We start from the raw sequence: 14,457 nt of genomic DNA, 5'->3' as shown, positions 1-14,457 counted from the left end.
CACAAACGAATGAGTTGCCCAAGTGTAACAAGTAGTGATGCTTTGGCGCAAGGGCACTCTACCCCACAAGCAAAACTGTAGTTCGCCACATTTCTATGTTTTTTTTGCATGAGTAATGAATGCTTTAATATTTAGGAAACAGAAATGGCAGGATTTACACCTGTACATTCCCAATAAAGCTACTTCCAGCTACCAGCCAGCCTGCAATATGAAAATTACACGACCCCAGCCACCAAATTGCATGCACATACCAAAAGAGCTATCAAGCTATATGCTACCATGCAACTCATGCCAACCACACAATCCCCCCCCCCAAAATGTATAGACTACAAGGCTAAATAAAATATCAGTCTGTGCCTGATGTTTCAGATATCATTAATTTAATGTTGCCTAATTAATGGTTGGATAAGGATAATTTCTGAAAGATTAGCAAAAGCACAAGGAAAATTCAACTCACGCGGGAAAATGCCACGACCATCGCCCTGAATAATGCTAGCAAGCTAACCACACAATGTGAAGAAAATGAAAATAAAAGATAACTTTAATATCCTGCAGGGCAAAATATCAGTCTGTGCCTGCTGTTGCTGAATTAATAAATTTAATGGACTAAGGATAACAAAAGCAGGGAGAAAATTCCACTACACTTTTGCTAAATCACACGCACCCCGAAACTGAATAGAGCTAACGCTAACCAGAGATATTTAGACTTAGAGAAAGGTGTACAAAGGAGTGCGTCATCTCTGAGCTATAGCTAACGTTAGCAAGCACCATTCCCCATCTGAGACACCTCTCATTCCAACTACAGAATCACCCCAAAAGTATACATCCCAAGGCAAAATGCCAGTCCATGCCTGCTGACAAACTAAAGGTGCATTCAACATAGCTAAACTCTCGCTCCCTCCCTAGACAAACAGTATTTTTGTCCGGTGAAGCCTATGACCACTTTGCCACTAATACCATAGCGTTAGCACCATGCCACTCATGTCATGCACCCACCGGTTAAGTAGCCTATCAAAATAAACTCACATACGGATTTCTGCACGTTGTTAATACTAAAATGATTTGCTGCTGTATAGCTACAACATCACTGATTATTTTACCAGCAAGAAAGATCAACGCAACAGACCGACATGTCAACCTGGCTACTGTTAGCTAACCCAATCCAAACAAGCTAAAGTTAGCTAGCTAATTAGTAGCTTAGTTAAGAAAACCTGCAGTAGGTATATAGAAATATATAGTATATGGAATTAGTACATACCTTGCAGCCGCTCAAAAATATTTAGGCGACTTTTCCCAAAAATTTAAAATATAATAGCTTGAGTAGAACATAAAGCTTATTTTCTCATGAGTCTTCCCTCGCAGACAGCCGATCATCGCATTAGTAGAAATCAAGTCTGTTGTCAGGGCAGGCCTGGTTGTAGATATGTTCGAGTCGCGTCGGGGACATTGTTAGCATTTTAGCTTTCCCTAACCTTTACCTAATTATCCTAACCTGCTTTAATTCTCGTAACCTGCTGCTTAATTAATAAAGTAACTTCTGCTAGTCAAAACGGGAAGACCTGCCCTGAGAACAGTCTTGATTTCAACTATGAGATACAGCTCTCTTTCACTCTCTCTCTCTCACACACACACACCATAGACCGTTTAGCGCCACCAACAACAGCAGTGTTCGGGAACTACTGTAAAGAAATACAGTAAGTTAGAGTGATTTTTACAGGAGGCTTACAATTACAGTTAATAACAGTATTTTTCAGCATTTCCTCATAATGCAGTGCAATCTACAGCATTAATGCTGTAAAACACATTTAAGGTATTTTACTGTGCATTCTACAGTATTTTACTGTTGAAATTACAGAAAAGTTTTACAGTGTAGGCTGTCTCTGAGCTCCATGCACTTATTTCTTTCGCCAACGGTTCACGTTGAATCAATGTGTCCATATGGCAGAGGCTGGTGCTCTCACCTTAGAGGAATTGTAACTTAAAAAAAAAAATCATTTTAATTCCGATTTGTATTATTGACAACGTGACAATCATTTAGAGAAATAAAACGTTATTATTGAAATGAAACTGCTCCATGAAAATGTGCATATGAAAATTATAACTGGCATGCAGATCGGTAGAAATTGTAAGATACATTTTAAGTTTCCCCAAACTTGAAACTCACAAAATGTAAACTCACACACCGCCTAGGAATAGACCGTTGAGAACATAGCACACATTTCTTATACTGCATAATGACAACGTGTGTGTGTGTGTGTGTGTGTGTGTGTGTGTGTGTGTGTGTGTGTGTGTGTGTGAGTGAGTGAGTGAGTGAGAGAACAAGAGGAGTGTTGCATCTAAGATTGTGTCTATTAGAACTGAGCACAAAAGGACAGCTATGTGATCCATCGCGGAGAACAGCGCTCACCTTGTTTCAACACCAGTGAGTGGAAAGCACCACTTGCTGGGCCACACCCAGCACTTTGTTGCTTGTTAGACTAGAGGGCTAATAGGCCTGTTTAACATGGGCAGGAGCAGGCCTCTGAGCTGAGGGAGAGAGAATGTCATGTTCCTTATTTGATATTGGTCCCATTCCCTTTTCGCCAAGTTTAGAATTGTAAACTAATAGAAAATAGAAGTTGAAAAAAGTATGAGCACTGCTCTAGATCACTTTATATCCACCACAAGAGGGAGAGAAGAGAAGAGGGCGCAAGAGAGAGGGGAGACCAACAAAGAGGGAGAGAGAGAGACCCGACTTAACTCAAACTAAACCGTTTATCCTACAGCAGAGCGTGTCCGACTCAAAACCACTACAACTGACTAGATAAGAGCATACCGCTTAGAAAACAGAGCTGAGAGCTGTCCATGCAGGATGGGGGCCATATATAAATATCCCCCCAAAAATGTAATCTCCCCTACTTCAATTCTATTATCATTTATTTCAATAATGCAACAGAAAATGGTTTAATCGTTTTTTATTGCAACACAAATTCTTGCAGTTTTACCATCTGCACACCTCCAGCACCTGTACTATCTGCGGCTATGCCTGAGAGATGATAGGCCTGAAAGACATGATTTCTAAACATGTCCCACCAGTACGTGGCAGTATAGAGAGGGCCCTGAGAGATGGGCTTGAGAGATTATGTCTGCAGTTAGACTCTATTGGAAACCAACTGACTATTTCGAATCCAACCATGTTTGAGAATGAAGTATATCAGGTAATCTTACTTCTACGGACTTTAAGTTGTTTTTATAGTCCAGTGGTTTTACAGATTCAAACCGTCCTCTTGAAAGACAGAGTCTGCGGACCCGTAGGTAACCGTCCCTTTCAGCCCTGTTCTGCCCGTCTCGCCACCGTCAAAAGTAGATTTTTGTTAGCATTTTAGCTAACTCTAACCCTAACCCTTTTTCTAACCCTTAACCTAATTTTCATAAATTGCTACGTTAATTCTCATAACCTGCTGTGTAAACTCTAACCTGCTACGAAAAGTAAATTCTTACATAAAACCTGTCCTCCTGGAAAGAGCTGTATCAAGTTGTTTGCAAGATTACATATTATGCTAACTGTGTATAATCAGGGGAATTTTCCTTCTGTCTCAATAGTCTACTCCATATAGTCTAGTAGGCAAGTCCATAGTCCAATAGCCTGTGGCTGCGCTACTGTAAGCCAAATACAATCAGGGGTGAAATTGGAAGAATCCCTCTGAGATCAACCTATGACCCTATCAGATCACCGGGCATTTGGCTCAAAACGTTACAATTTAGGCCTACATGCCAATTATTATTCAAATTACAGTCCAAAATGGTCAAGTCTTGTTATTTCAATCATATTAGACTCTCAGAACAAAATAACATTAATCCTAACTAAAAAAGAAAGGTTTGTAATAGCAATGTATTTGAGAGCAGGAGAGCAAATTATCTGAATTGCAATTGTGACAAAAATCATAATCCTGCACAAAAAAAATCTGGAATAATAGGTTATAGAGAGAATACATTGAATTCATGAAATAAAGCACACTATTATTCGAGAAGATTAAATAAGCATAATTAAATAGCAGTCTCTTTAATAGTCCACAAGGGGTCACACTTTAGTAGGTATTGGGAAAGGAAAGGAAAATATGCACATAATGAAAATAAAAATGTTATGTTTTTTTTCTTTACACACATTGTTTTGAAAGATGCCTTCTTATTGGCTGTTGGCTGATATGTAATTTGCTGTGTGACAAGGTGAGGATGTGATGATGAGATATGTACATGCCATGGCCTGCACTCTGGATACCGTATAATGAAATTAAAAAACAATTGATTGCCAATAGTTGAGTGCGAACTCCCTATATGGCAATGAAAATGACACACATAATACCATAATCTAAGTGTCTTGTTTGAAATTCCTGTCCATAGATGGTTTTGGGTACTTTTCCGTCCTTACTTGCTCCAAATCGTGTCCATCATCGCCTTGGGTTTTGGGCGCACTTGGAACTTCCAATTTTCTGCGACGTTTGAGAATATGCTGGAGTAAAAATACCATCACCAAAACGACAATGACAATACACACTATTATTCCAATTAGACCACCTGCTGTCACAGTTGAGGGGCGCTGAGTTGGATATTTGACACTTGGTGTAATAAAATCAGATGTCGTAAAGCCTGAACCCTCCGACGGTTGACTCTCAACACATTTCCATCCGTCAACCAAGTCGAATCCCTCATAGCAAGAACACATATGACCTCCATACGTATTTTTGCAATTATGTTCGCAGTAACCGTTATCACATTCATTAATGTCCATGCAAAATCTAATTTCATTTCTTACATCGATCAGGTAACCCTCGGGACAGTTGCATTGATGTGGATCATTTGGGTCACATTCTGCAAGACACTCTTCGAAAGGACAATGAAGTTGACATTTGTTAGGGTCTTTTCTCGTTGCAATATATCCTTCAAAACAGGAGCAATTATAACTGCCCAATGTATTTTCGCAAATATGCTCGCATGGTCCATCCATGTAGCACTCATCTTCGTCAATACATACGTCATTCATCATTTTGAATCCATTTTGGCATCTGCATTTAAATCCACCAATATTGTTGACACACTCATAGTTCTGTCCCGGGCACTGTCTATCATCCAAACAATCATCAATATCTTTACACTTCTTCCCATCTTCTGCCAGTGCGTACCCATGGTGACACATGCAGGCGATGGAGCTGTCATTTTTCTGGTAGCAAACGTGTGCACACCCGAAATGAAGGCAGGGATCGTTTTGCACAGCTACACATGTAAATTTATTGTCATGCAGAATTTTTCCAGGTGGGCAGATGCATACAGGTTGTTGATTAATCGATAAGCACTCATCCTCACAACCACCTTTCAATACATCGCAAGTCCATGGTGCTTGCATCCACTGTTCAGAGAGACAGATATACTTGGAATCAAAGGGGTTGAGCGTTGCAGTGCTTCCCATAGGCAATACCAGTAGGTCATCTCCCTCGAATCCAAATGGGGTCTCATATAGAACGGATTCCTCGCTTTTTATGTCAATAGGTTTGCAGACACTTGGGAAATTATACTCACAAAGGTATCCATCTATTTCCCTGTAGCATGATTGTTCTGTCCAATTCAAATCGATTTTGGACACCGAGACACATTTTGAAGAGCAGACATTGTCAATGACCCCCCAGTTTTGAAAGTCTGTTGAATTATCTCCCGTTATCCATCTGTACCCCCGCAAATCAGAGGCGCTGTCGGGACATTGTCCATTCGGTAACCGCAAACCAATCCAATAATCTCCTGTAATGTCGATTAAAATCGAAATGATGTATTGTGATTCCGAAGATCGCACTGTCATTAATTGTCCATTATTGCTCTCACAATGTTTTTGAGCCGTTGCAAAAGCGACTGGATCCTGGAAAACAGCAAAACAATGATTCCCGTCGCAGTATGCATTATGTTTGGCTTCTCCCACTCTCATCAAGAATGTTAGAGTAACAAACACCATCACTATTATGTCCCTCATTTTTTAAACTCAGTTGTTACAACTTTCTAATTAGGCCTACAAGTCTTGCGCGTATTAGAAGTCAATGTAGGCTATAGCCTAGTTTAGACTGTTTATCCTGCTGATAGTTCACGCTTATAAAAGGCTCGCTCCATGTTTGCGCTCTGGTCACGGAAGGAAGTTCCTCCTTGGAAGGAAGCTAGTTTTCAGCTGCTTGCTTAATCCCCTTCCCAAAACGTAATCTCTCCCACTGCGACGGTGCACATCACTATAGCCTATATTTCGAATAACGCAGACACGCGAGCCTACCCACACCCGAGTGGGCGCAAATATTAGCCAACATTTGGCACATAAACAAATGTCTACACTAGTAAACTGCAAACATGAAATACACGTTGGTAGATAACCTCTACAATAGGCCAATATTTCAACAAATGGAATTAGGCTATAGTTCAATGTATTTGTAGAAGCCTAATACATGTTAATGTTTCCCCCGCCTCTCTCTCCATCTCTCTCTGGTAGCTCAGACGGCACATTCAAGCTATTTTGGGATACATTTTAGAACCCCATCCAGAAATGGGCACCATGAGAACAGAACCAAAGCTCTTAAAATGTCAATCAGCAGTAGAAACGATTTCAAAAAGGCATCCCCGCCCCTGTTTTGGTAAAAAGCTGAATGCAGGACTGACAATCCATGATATCAAAATAATAGTTATAACCATGTTGAGGCTATATAGTGTGGGTTCGATTCCCACGGGGGGCCAGTACAAAAACGTATGAAATGAAATGTACCGTAAGTCACTCTGGATAAGAGCGTCTGCTAAATGACTAAAATGTAAATGTAAAATGTTTGCTTACATTTACTTTGTTTACAAACATTGAAGTAAAACAAATGTAGGTCTATATTTTGGATTCTGGTGGGGTACGACAGGCATTTATAAGTTATATTATTCAAGAATCAGTGGGTTCATATAATACATTCATTAGTAAAAAAAAATTAAATGAATGTAGCAATTACTGATTTCCCCTTTAAGGTGATTTACACATATGGTTTCAGGTATTTGCATGAAATTCGATTAGACCTTAAGTTACAAATACCAAACTATGCCTCCAATACAGAAGGAATGAACATTTTATTTTTCTCCAACTAATGACAGTATAGCCCAATATAGGCCGTCCACACACACACACACACACACACACACACACACACACACAACTTTACTCCAAAGACACATTATGGTTTTTACACTGATATAATTCATGGCCTATATTCAACTTGTTGGCACAAATAAAAGTGGAAGTGGAGCAAGCAGATAACCTCCATGCATGGCTGCTTAATTGACCATTTGCTAAACTGTCAGGGATTTCGTCGTCGTCAGACGATATGGCGAAATCATCGTCGGAAAAGGAGGACCAATATGCAGCAGAATTGTGTTGGCTCATCTTGAACATTTATTAGACTCAAAATGAACGTACAAAAATAACAAAACGAACTCACGATATAGACAGTCTTCTCAGGCTCACATACGGTAGACAAGAAACAATCTCCCACAAATGACAAACACACCCTAATCTATGGGACTCTCAATCAAAGGCAAAGAGAAAACACCTGCCTTCAATTGAGAGTCCCAACCCCAATTAATCAACCATAGAAACACACTCACTAGACTCCACATAGAAATACATAAACATAGACCATAAACCAAAAACCAAAAACCCGGAAATACTAAATCAAACGCCCTTTTACCAAAACACCACCCCCAACCACATAAAACAAATACCCTCTGCCACGTCCTGACCAAACTACAATGACAATTAACCCTTATACTGGCCAGGACGTGACATAAACAGTAGGCTGTTATTTGCTTTTGCTACATTTCAATAACGAGTTTTAGTGAGTAAATAACAAGAATAATCCCAAAGAAGTTAAATAATAATTTATTATGTTTTCTTTTAAAATCATTTAATATATATATATATATTATTGCAAGTTATATATATTTATATTGCAAGTTAGCCTATAGGCTCACTTTGTTACTGGCTTTGTTCACTTATAAGATTGGTTAGAATTTTTTGTGATGAGGTGAGCCATTTCTGATATATGCTTATTAAAACTGTATGAACTAAAAACATGACAAGTTCAAACCAGCTGATTCTCCTTTGCAAACGTGTAAACAAGAAATGCCAATGAAAATGGCAAAATTATCCAACAACATATGAATTGTCATATTATAAAATGTCTGTCAAATTTTTGGTACTTATCCGTTGAGACTTGCTGCAAATCGTGATTACCAAAGCCTTGGCTTTCGAAAGCAATGTCTAAATTACCTCGACGTTTCAGTATAAGGTGAATAAGTACAACCATCACCAAAATAACAACGACAATACATACTATCATTCCAAGAAGACCTCCGGCCTTTACAGTGAAAGGGCGCTCAGTTGGATGCTTGGCACTTGGTGTATATGGTGTCGTAAAACCTGAACCTTCCGATCGTTCTCTCTCAACACAATCATATTCACCAACCAAGTCGAATCCCTCGTCACAAGAACACAGGTAACCTCCATAAGTATTTGTGCAATTATGGTGGCAGTAAGTATCCATCTCACATTCATCTATGTCGACACAAATTGATGACCCATTTCTGTCATCGAGTAAGTAACCTATTGGACAGTAGCATTGATATGTTTTACTACGATCACATTCTGTGGGACACTCTTCTGCTAAACAAAGTAATTGACACCTGTTGGTGTCTTCTGTCATTGAAATGAATCCATCAAAACAGGAGCAAATGTAACTGCCTATCGTGTTCGTGCATTCGTGGTCACATGGACCCATGAAGCATTCATCCACATCGACGCATATGTCATATTCCAACTCATATCCCTTCTGGCATCTGCATTCAAATCCACCAAGAGTAGGCACATTGACACATTCAATGTTCTGTCCCGGGCACTGTCTATCATCGACACAATAATCAATGTCTTTGCACTCCTTCCCATCTTCTGCCAGTGCGTACCCATGGTGACACATGCAAGCGTAGCTGTCATCTTTTTTCTGGCAGAGATGCGCGCACCCTGAGTCATGGCAGGGGTCATTTAGCGCATATTCACATATGACGTGGTTGTCCTGGAGAGTTTTTCCAGGTGGACAGGTGCATACAGGTTCATGGTTAACTGAGGAACAGTCATGCGAACAGCCACCATTAAATACGTCGCAATTCCACGGTGCTTGCATCCACTGTTCAAAGTTACATATATACTTCGATCCGAGGGATTTCAGCGTTGCAATGGTTCCCGGGGGTAATACCAGTAGGTTGTCTCCCTTGAATCCCAATGGGTTGTCGTACAGAACGGATTCGTCCCCTTTTACCATGACATGTTGGCAAGGACTGTCAAGTTTATATTCACAAATAAATCCATCTATTTTACTGTTGCATGGCTGTTCCTTCCATTCAAAGTCGTATTTTGATACTGAAATGCATTTTGAAGAGCAGACATCATCAAAGTGTCCCCAGTTCTGGAACTTCGTTTCATTATCTCCAGTAATCCACCTGTACCCTCGTAAACCCAACGCTTGGTCGGGGCATTGGCCGCTCGGTAGCTGCAAACCAATCCAATAATCTCCAGTATGGATACCGAGTAATATTAAAAGGGTGCTATGCGATATCAAAGATCGCACTGTCATTAAATGTCCATTATGTCCATTATTATCCTCACAATGTTTTTGTGCCGTTTCAAAGTCGACTTGGTCCTGGAAAACCGCAAAGCACTGCTTCTCGATGCAGTATCCACCACGAGGGGCTTCCCCCTTGACTCTCAAAAGGAATGTTAACGCAACGAGTATTCCTACAGTATCCATCATTTTTTAACAATAGCCTACGCCTCAAATCAAATATAACAATTTCGCATATAATTTAGAGATGTAGGCTACTCGGCTCCTCTGCTTATAAAGCACGGTTTGATTAGTAGAATGAACGTTAAGACTGCTGATATCTGCCATTTATAAAAGCCTCCCTCCATGTTTTCGATTGATCAAGGAAGGAAGTTCCTTTTTGGATGGCGTAGTTGCTGACTAAGAACAAACAAGTTCTCTCTTAACCTGTAGTTGGGCTGGCTGCAACCTGGACTCAGGGGTAGACTTAACATCGTAAAGTAAATGTAGTAATACACACATTTGTATGATATGTTACGTTTTGTATTGTATGTCGTAATTTGTGAATATCCATTATCCATTTTGTAAGAATTACAATTGGTATGATATGTTACGAATTGCAATTTGTACAATATCTTACGAATTTCAATTCATACAATATCTTACGAATTTGCAAAATGTTTAATATGTTATGAATTCCAATTTGTTGTGGCAAAAGTTAGCTAGGTTGCTAACGCTAATGTTAGCTAGGTTGCTAACGTTAGCTAGGCTAGGGGTTAAGGGTTAATGTTAGGGTTAGGAGTTAGGTTAAAGGGTTGAGGTTAGGGTTAGGGGAAGGGTTAGCTAACATGCTAAGTAGTTGCAAAGTAACAAAAAAGTAGTAAGTAGTTGCAAAGTTGCTAATTAGATCAAATGCTTAGGTTGTCCGTGATGAGATGTTCGCGTTATATGGCCATCTGTCCACCTCAGCCAACCACCCTACTTTCATTTTTTGACCTTAAGTAACCTTCTGTCTTATGTAACCATACCAAACTTAACATACTGTATCATACTAATATGAATGTCCTGATTTTACTATTACATTATTACGTCTAGTCTATGAGACCAGGCTGGCCCATCATCCCGTATTACTAGTGCCATCGTGTCACTGATGCATGCGCCCACACACATTATCTTATTACATAGGCTATGCCGAATATTTAGAGGCGACCAAGATAATATCTGGGTCTCGGTGGTAGCTTAGGAGGAGTAGGAACATAATCAGTCACGGGGAGATTGAATCATGAGTGGCACAAATGCACCACAGGAAGTGGAAGGTGGGCTTAATTCTTCTAAGCCCACCCCACAATTTGTGTTACTAGATAGAGATGGCATGTTATTTCAGCGCTCCCATATTTCCTTTAATAAAATGGGTTGAGTGAGAGAAATGGGGAATTGAGTGGAAGTGGGTTTGGTTTTGTTCATGCAACTGGAACAAAACCTGTCCAACACTCATATTTGATTAGTCCTACTGATTGGTATGCTGTCATGATGAAGTCCACTATGTAGGCTACATTGTATGATAAGTAGTGGCATTTGTAGATTATTGTTGGCTGCTTGATATACCTGGAAAAGAATGTCATGTCTCTTTGGCATATTTATTTAAAACTTAGAAGGGGAAACTTCAAGATGTGTCTGCAGACTGTTTATTTTTGGAAAACCAAAGATATCCAGAACGGAAGAAACCATGCCTGTTCTTTCCAACACTTATGTTTGTATAGCCACATTCTGACAGAGCCAGTTTCGTTGGTGCCACCAACAACATATCCGAAGCCTATCATTGAGTAAACAATACCTCAAAGGGGCCCACTTCTTTGAGTCCGCTGCAAGACAAGTCTTTCATATGGGATGGAGGAAATGGGAGGTCTTCCCCTGCAGCGTGTAGCCGGGGATAAGGAGAAAGGGAAAAGGTGTGTACCGATGACCTTCCCTGTATGAAAACCCACGGGAGTGATTTCTCTCTGAGTCGGCGTTGTCGGAAGGTGCCAGCCATATCCTGTGATGGCTACTCCCAACCAACTCTACATTGATCATAACTTTTATGAAAATGGCTGAAATGACATTGAATAAGATTCACTCATGTTGTCGTAATGGAAAACTATAGACTGTGGAGAATGATGGAAGACACTTATTAAATAATATGTAAACATGCCTGTAACAGTCATCGTACGTAGTGGACCAAGGCGCAGCGGGTTGAGTGCTCATAGTGACTTTTATTGAACACAAACAAAACGATCGAACAAACAGGATTGCAGGCTAAACACACAGCTATGCAACAACAACTTCCCACAAGGGACATCTGAAAACAGGGCTACTTAAGTATGACTCTCAATCAGCAACAATGATGTACAGCTGTTCCTGATTGAGAGCCATACCAGGCCAACACAAAGAAATACACAACATAGATAGAGCATAGAAATACAAACATAGAACATAACCAAAAACCCCGGAATACTCTAAACAAACACCCCTCTACATAAACACATATACCAACAAACCCCGAACCACATAAAACAAACAACCCCTGCCACGTCCTGACCAAACTACAATAACAAATAACCCCTTTACTGGTCAGGACATGACAGTACCCCCCCCAAAGGTGCAGACCCCGGATGCACCTCACAAAAAATCAACACAAAAATAAACCACCCAAACTAAAGGGAGGGTGGCTACCGTCACCGACGGTTCCCGTGCTACACCCCCCCTCCCCAATCCTCCTACTGTGGGGGTGGCTCAGGCTCTGGCCTTAGTCCCCCAGCTAACCTGTCCACCCCCGCTGAATACCTCGGGCTGAAGCGCGTCGCTGTAGACCTCGGGCTGAAGAGCTTCGCTGTAGACCTCGGGCTGAAGGGCGACTCTGGGAGTTCCGGACTGTAGTGCGACTCTGGGCGCTCCGGACCGTAGGGCGACTCAGGCTGCGCTGGTTCCGGACCGTAAGGCGACTCTGGCTGCGCCGGTTCCGGACCGTAAGGCGACTCTGGCTGCGCCGGTTCCGGACCGTAAGGCAACTCTGGCTGTGCCGGTTCCGGACTGTAGGCCGTCTCACTCGGTTCCGGACTGTAGGCCGCCTCACTCGGTTCCGGACTGTAGGCCGCCTCACTCGGTTCCGGACTGTAGGCCGCCTCACTCGGTTCCGGACTGTAGGCCGTCTCACTCGGTTCCGGACACTCTGGACGGGGCACTGTTGCCGGACACTCTGGACGGGGCACTGTTGCCGGAAGCTCTGGACGAGGCACTATTGCCGGAAGCTCTGGACGAGGCACTATTGCCGGAAGCTCTGGACGGTGTACTGTCGTCGGAAGCTCTGGATGGGGACTGCGCACTGAAAGCCTGATGCGTGGGGCTGGTAGTGGAGGTACCAGACTGGAGACACGCACCCCAAGGCTAGTGCGAGGAGCAGGAACAGGACGAGTTGGACTGGGCTGACGCACTGGAGGCCTGATGCGTGGGGCTGGCTTTGGATACGCCAGACTGGATACACGCACCTCAGGGCTGGTACGAGGAGCGGGAACAGGATACACTGGGCCGTGAAGGCGCACTGGCGGTCTCGAGCGCAGTACTGGCACCACCCTTACTGGCTGGATGCCCGTTTCCCCCTGGCAAATGTGGGACGCTGGCACCGCGCACACCGGCCTTTGAATGCTCGGCCTCGACGCCGTGCGCATCACCCCATAGCACGGGACCTGACCAGTAACATGCTGCCTCCGGTAAGCACGGGGAGTTGGCTAGGGGCTTAACCCTGGCCCAGCCAAACTACCCATGTGCCCCCCCCCAAATACATTTATTGGGGAAGCCTCTCAGGCATCCTTCGTTGGGCCCGCTCTTCGCTCCACTTTCGCCGTTCCTCCTCGCTGTCTCCACCTGTTTCCATGGCAGGGTCTTGTCCCCTGCCATTACCTCCCTCCCATGTCCAAGATGTCCTCCACTCCCTTCTCTCCCTGGCCCAGGATCCTTGCTCCTCCTGGGCCCGCTGCTTGGTCCATTGGTGGTGGGAAGTTCTGTAACGGTCGTCGTACGTAGTGGACCAAGGCGCAGCGGGTTGAGTGCTCATAGTGACTTTTATTGAACACAAACAAAACAAGAAAACGAACAGGATTGCAGGCTTTACTTTAAAACAAACACCACCCTGCCACGTCCTGACCAAACTACAATAACAAATAACCCCTTTACTGGTCAGGACGTGACAATGCCATATTTTGAACATTTTCCTATGTTTAAACGTTACCATTTTGGCAGAATTTTGTCAAAAGCATTGCATGTTATCTGCAATCTGCTCATAACTTGCATAGCAATGTAATTTGAGACAGTGATTATGATCCCACATACATGTAGGCTACAAGGAAGTTCCATTTCTATTTGCCATGTGTAATAAAGAAATTAGAAATCTTACTCACTCACATTTATTATCTTGGAAGTGCCAAACCCAGCAACCACGTAATCTGATTCTAGTGTATACAATTCCGCTCAATTTAATTTGGCATTCCTCAAGCTATTGCTAGTGACCCAACCCAGACATTCATATTTTGGTATTCTGTCTGCCACAGCCTACCTTACTTTCTTTTGTCAACCCTTTTGTCAACCCTTTCTGCTTCATCCTAAGGAATTGACTGTTAGGATATTGTGTTTCGCCGCCTGAGACGCACATAATCGCAGTGTAAATAATGGTAGATCCACCGCATCAATGGCAGGAAATGGCTTCACGGGACTCTTAAGCCTTGTTCACACTGGCAGTTTGAAGTGACACTCATAGGTGGTTTGAAATCAGATACAAATCTGATTCCTGGCCATG

At 42.3% G+C, this 14,457-nt stretch overlaps 1 protein-coding gene across 1 annotated transcript; it reads right to left on the bottom strand.

The window, feature by feature from the left end:
- Positions 1 to 2,939: 2,939 nt before the first annotated feature.
- On the bottom strand, positions 2,940 to 6,227 carry thbd (thrombomodulin). The gene has a single exon (XM_045695764.1). It carries the CDS (start codon positions 5,993 to 5,995, stop codon positions 4,349 to 4,351), a length of 1,647 nt encoding a protein of 548 aa, XP_045551720.1. The 5' UTR covers positions 5,996 to 6,227; the 3' UTR covers positions 2,940 to 4,348.
- Positions 6,228 to 14,457: the final 8,230 nt, after the last annotated feature.

The sequence above is a fragment of the Salmo salar genome, chromosome ssa15 (genome assembly GCF_905237065.1).
Source record: "Salmo salar chromosome ssa15, Ssal_v3.1, whole genome shotgun sequence".
Taxonomy (NCBI): Eukaryota; Metazoa; Chordata; class Actinopteri; order Salmoniformes; family Salmonidae; genus Salmo; species Salmo salar.
This window is presented reverse-complemented; position numbering and strand designations above follow the sequence as displayed.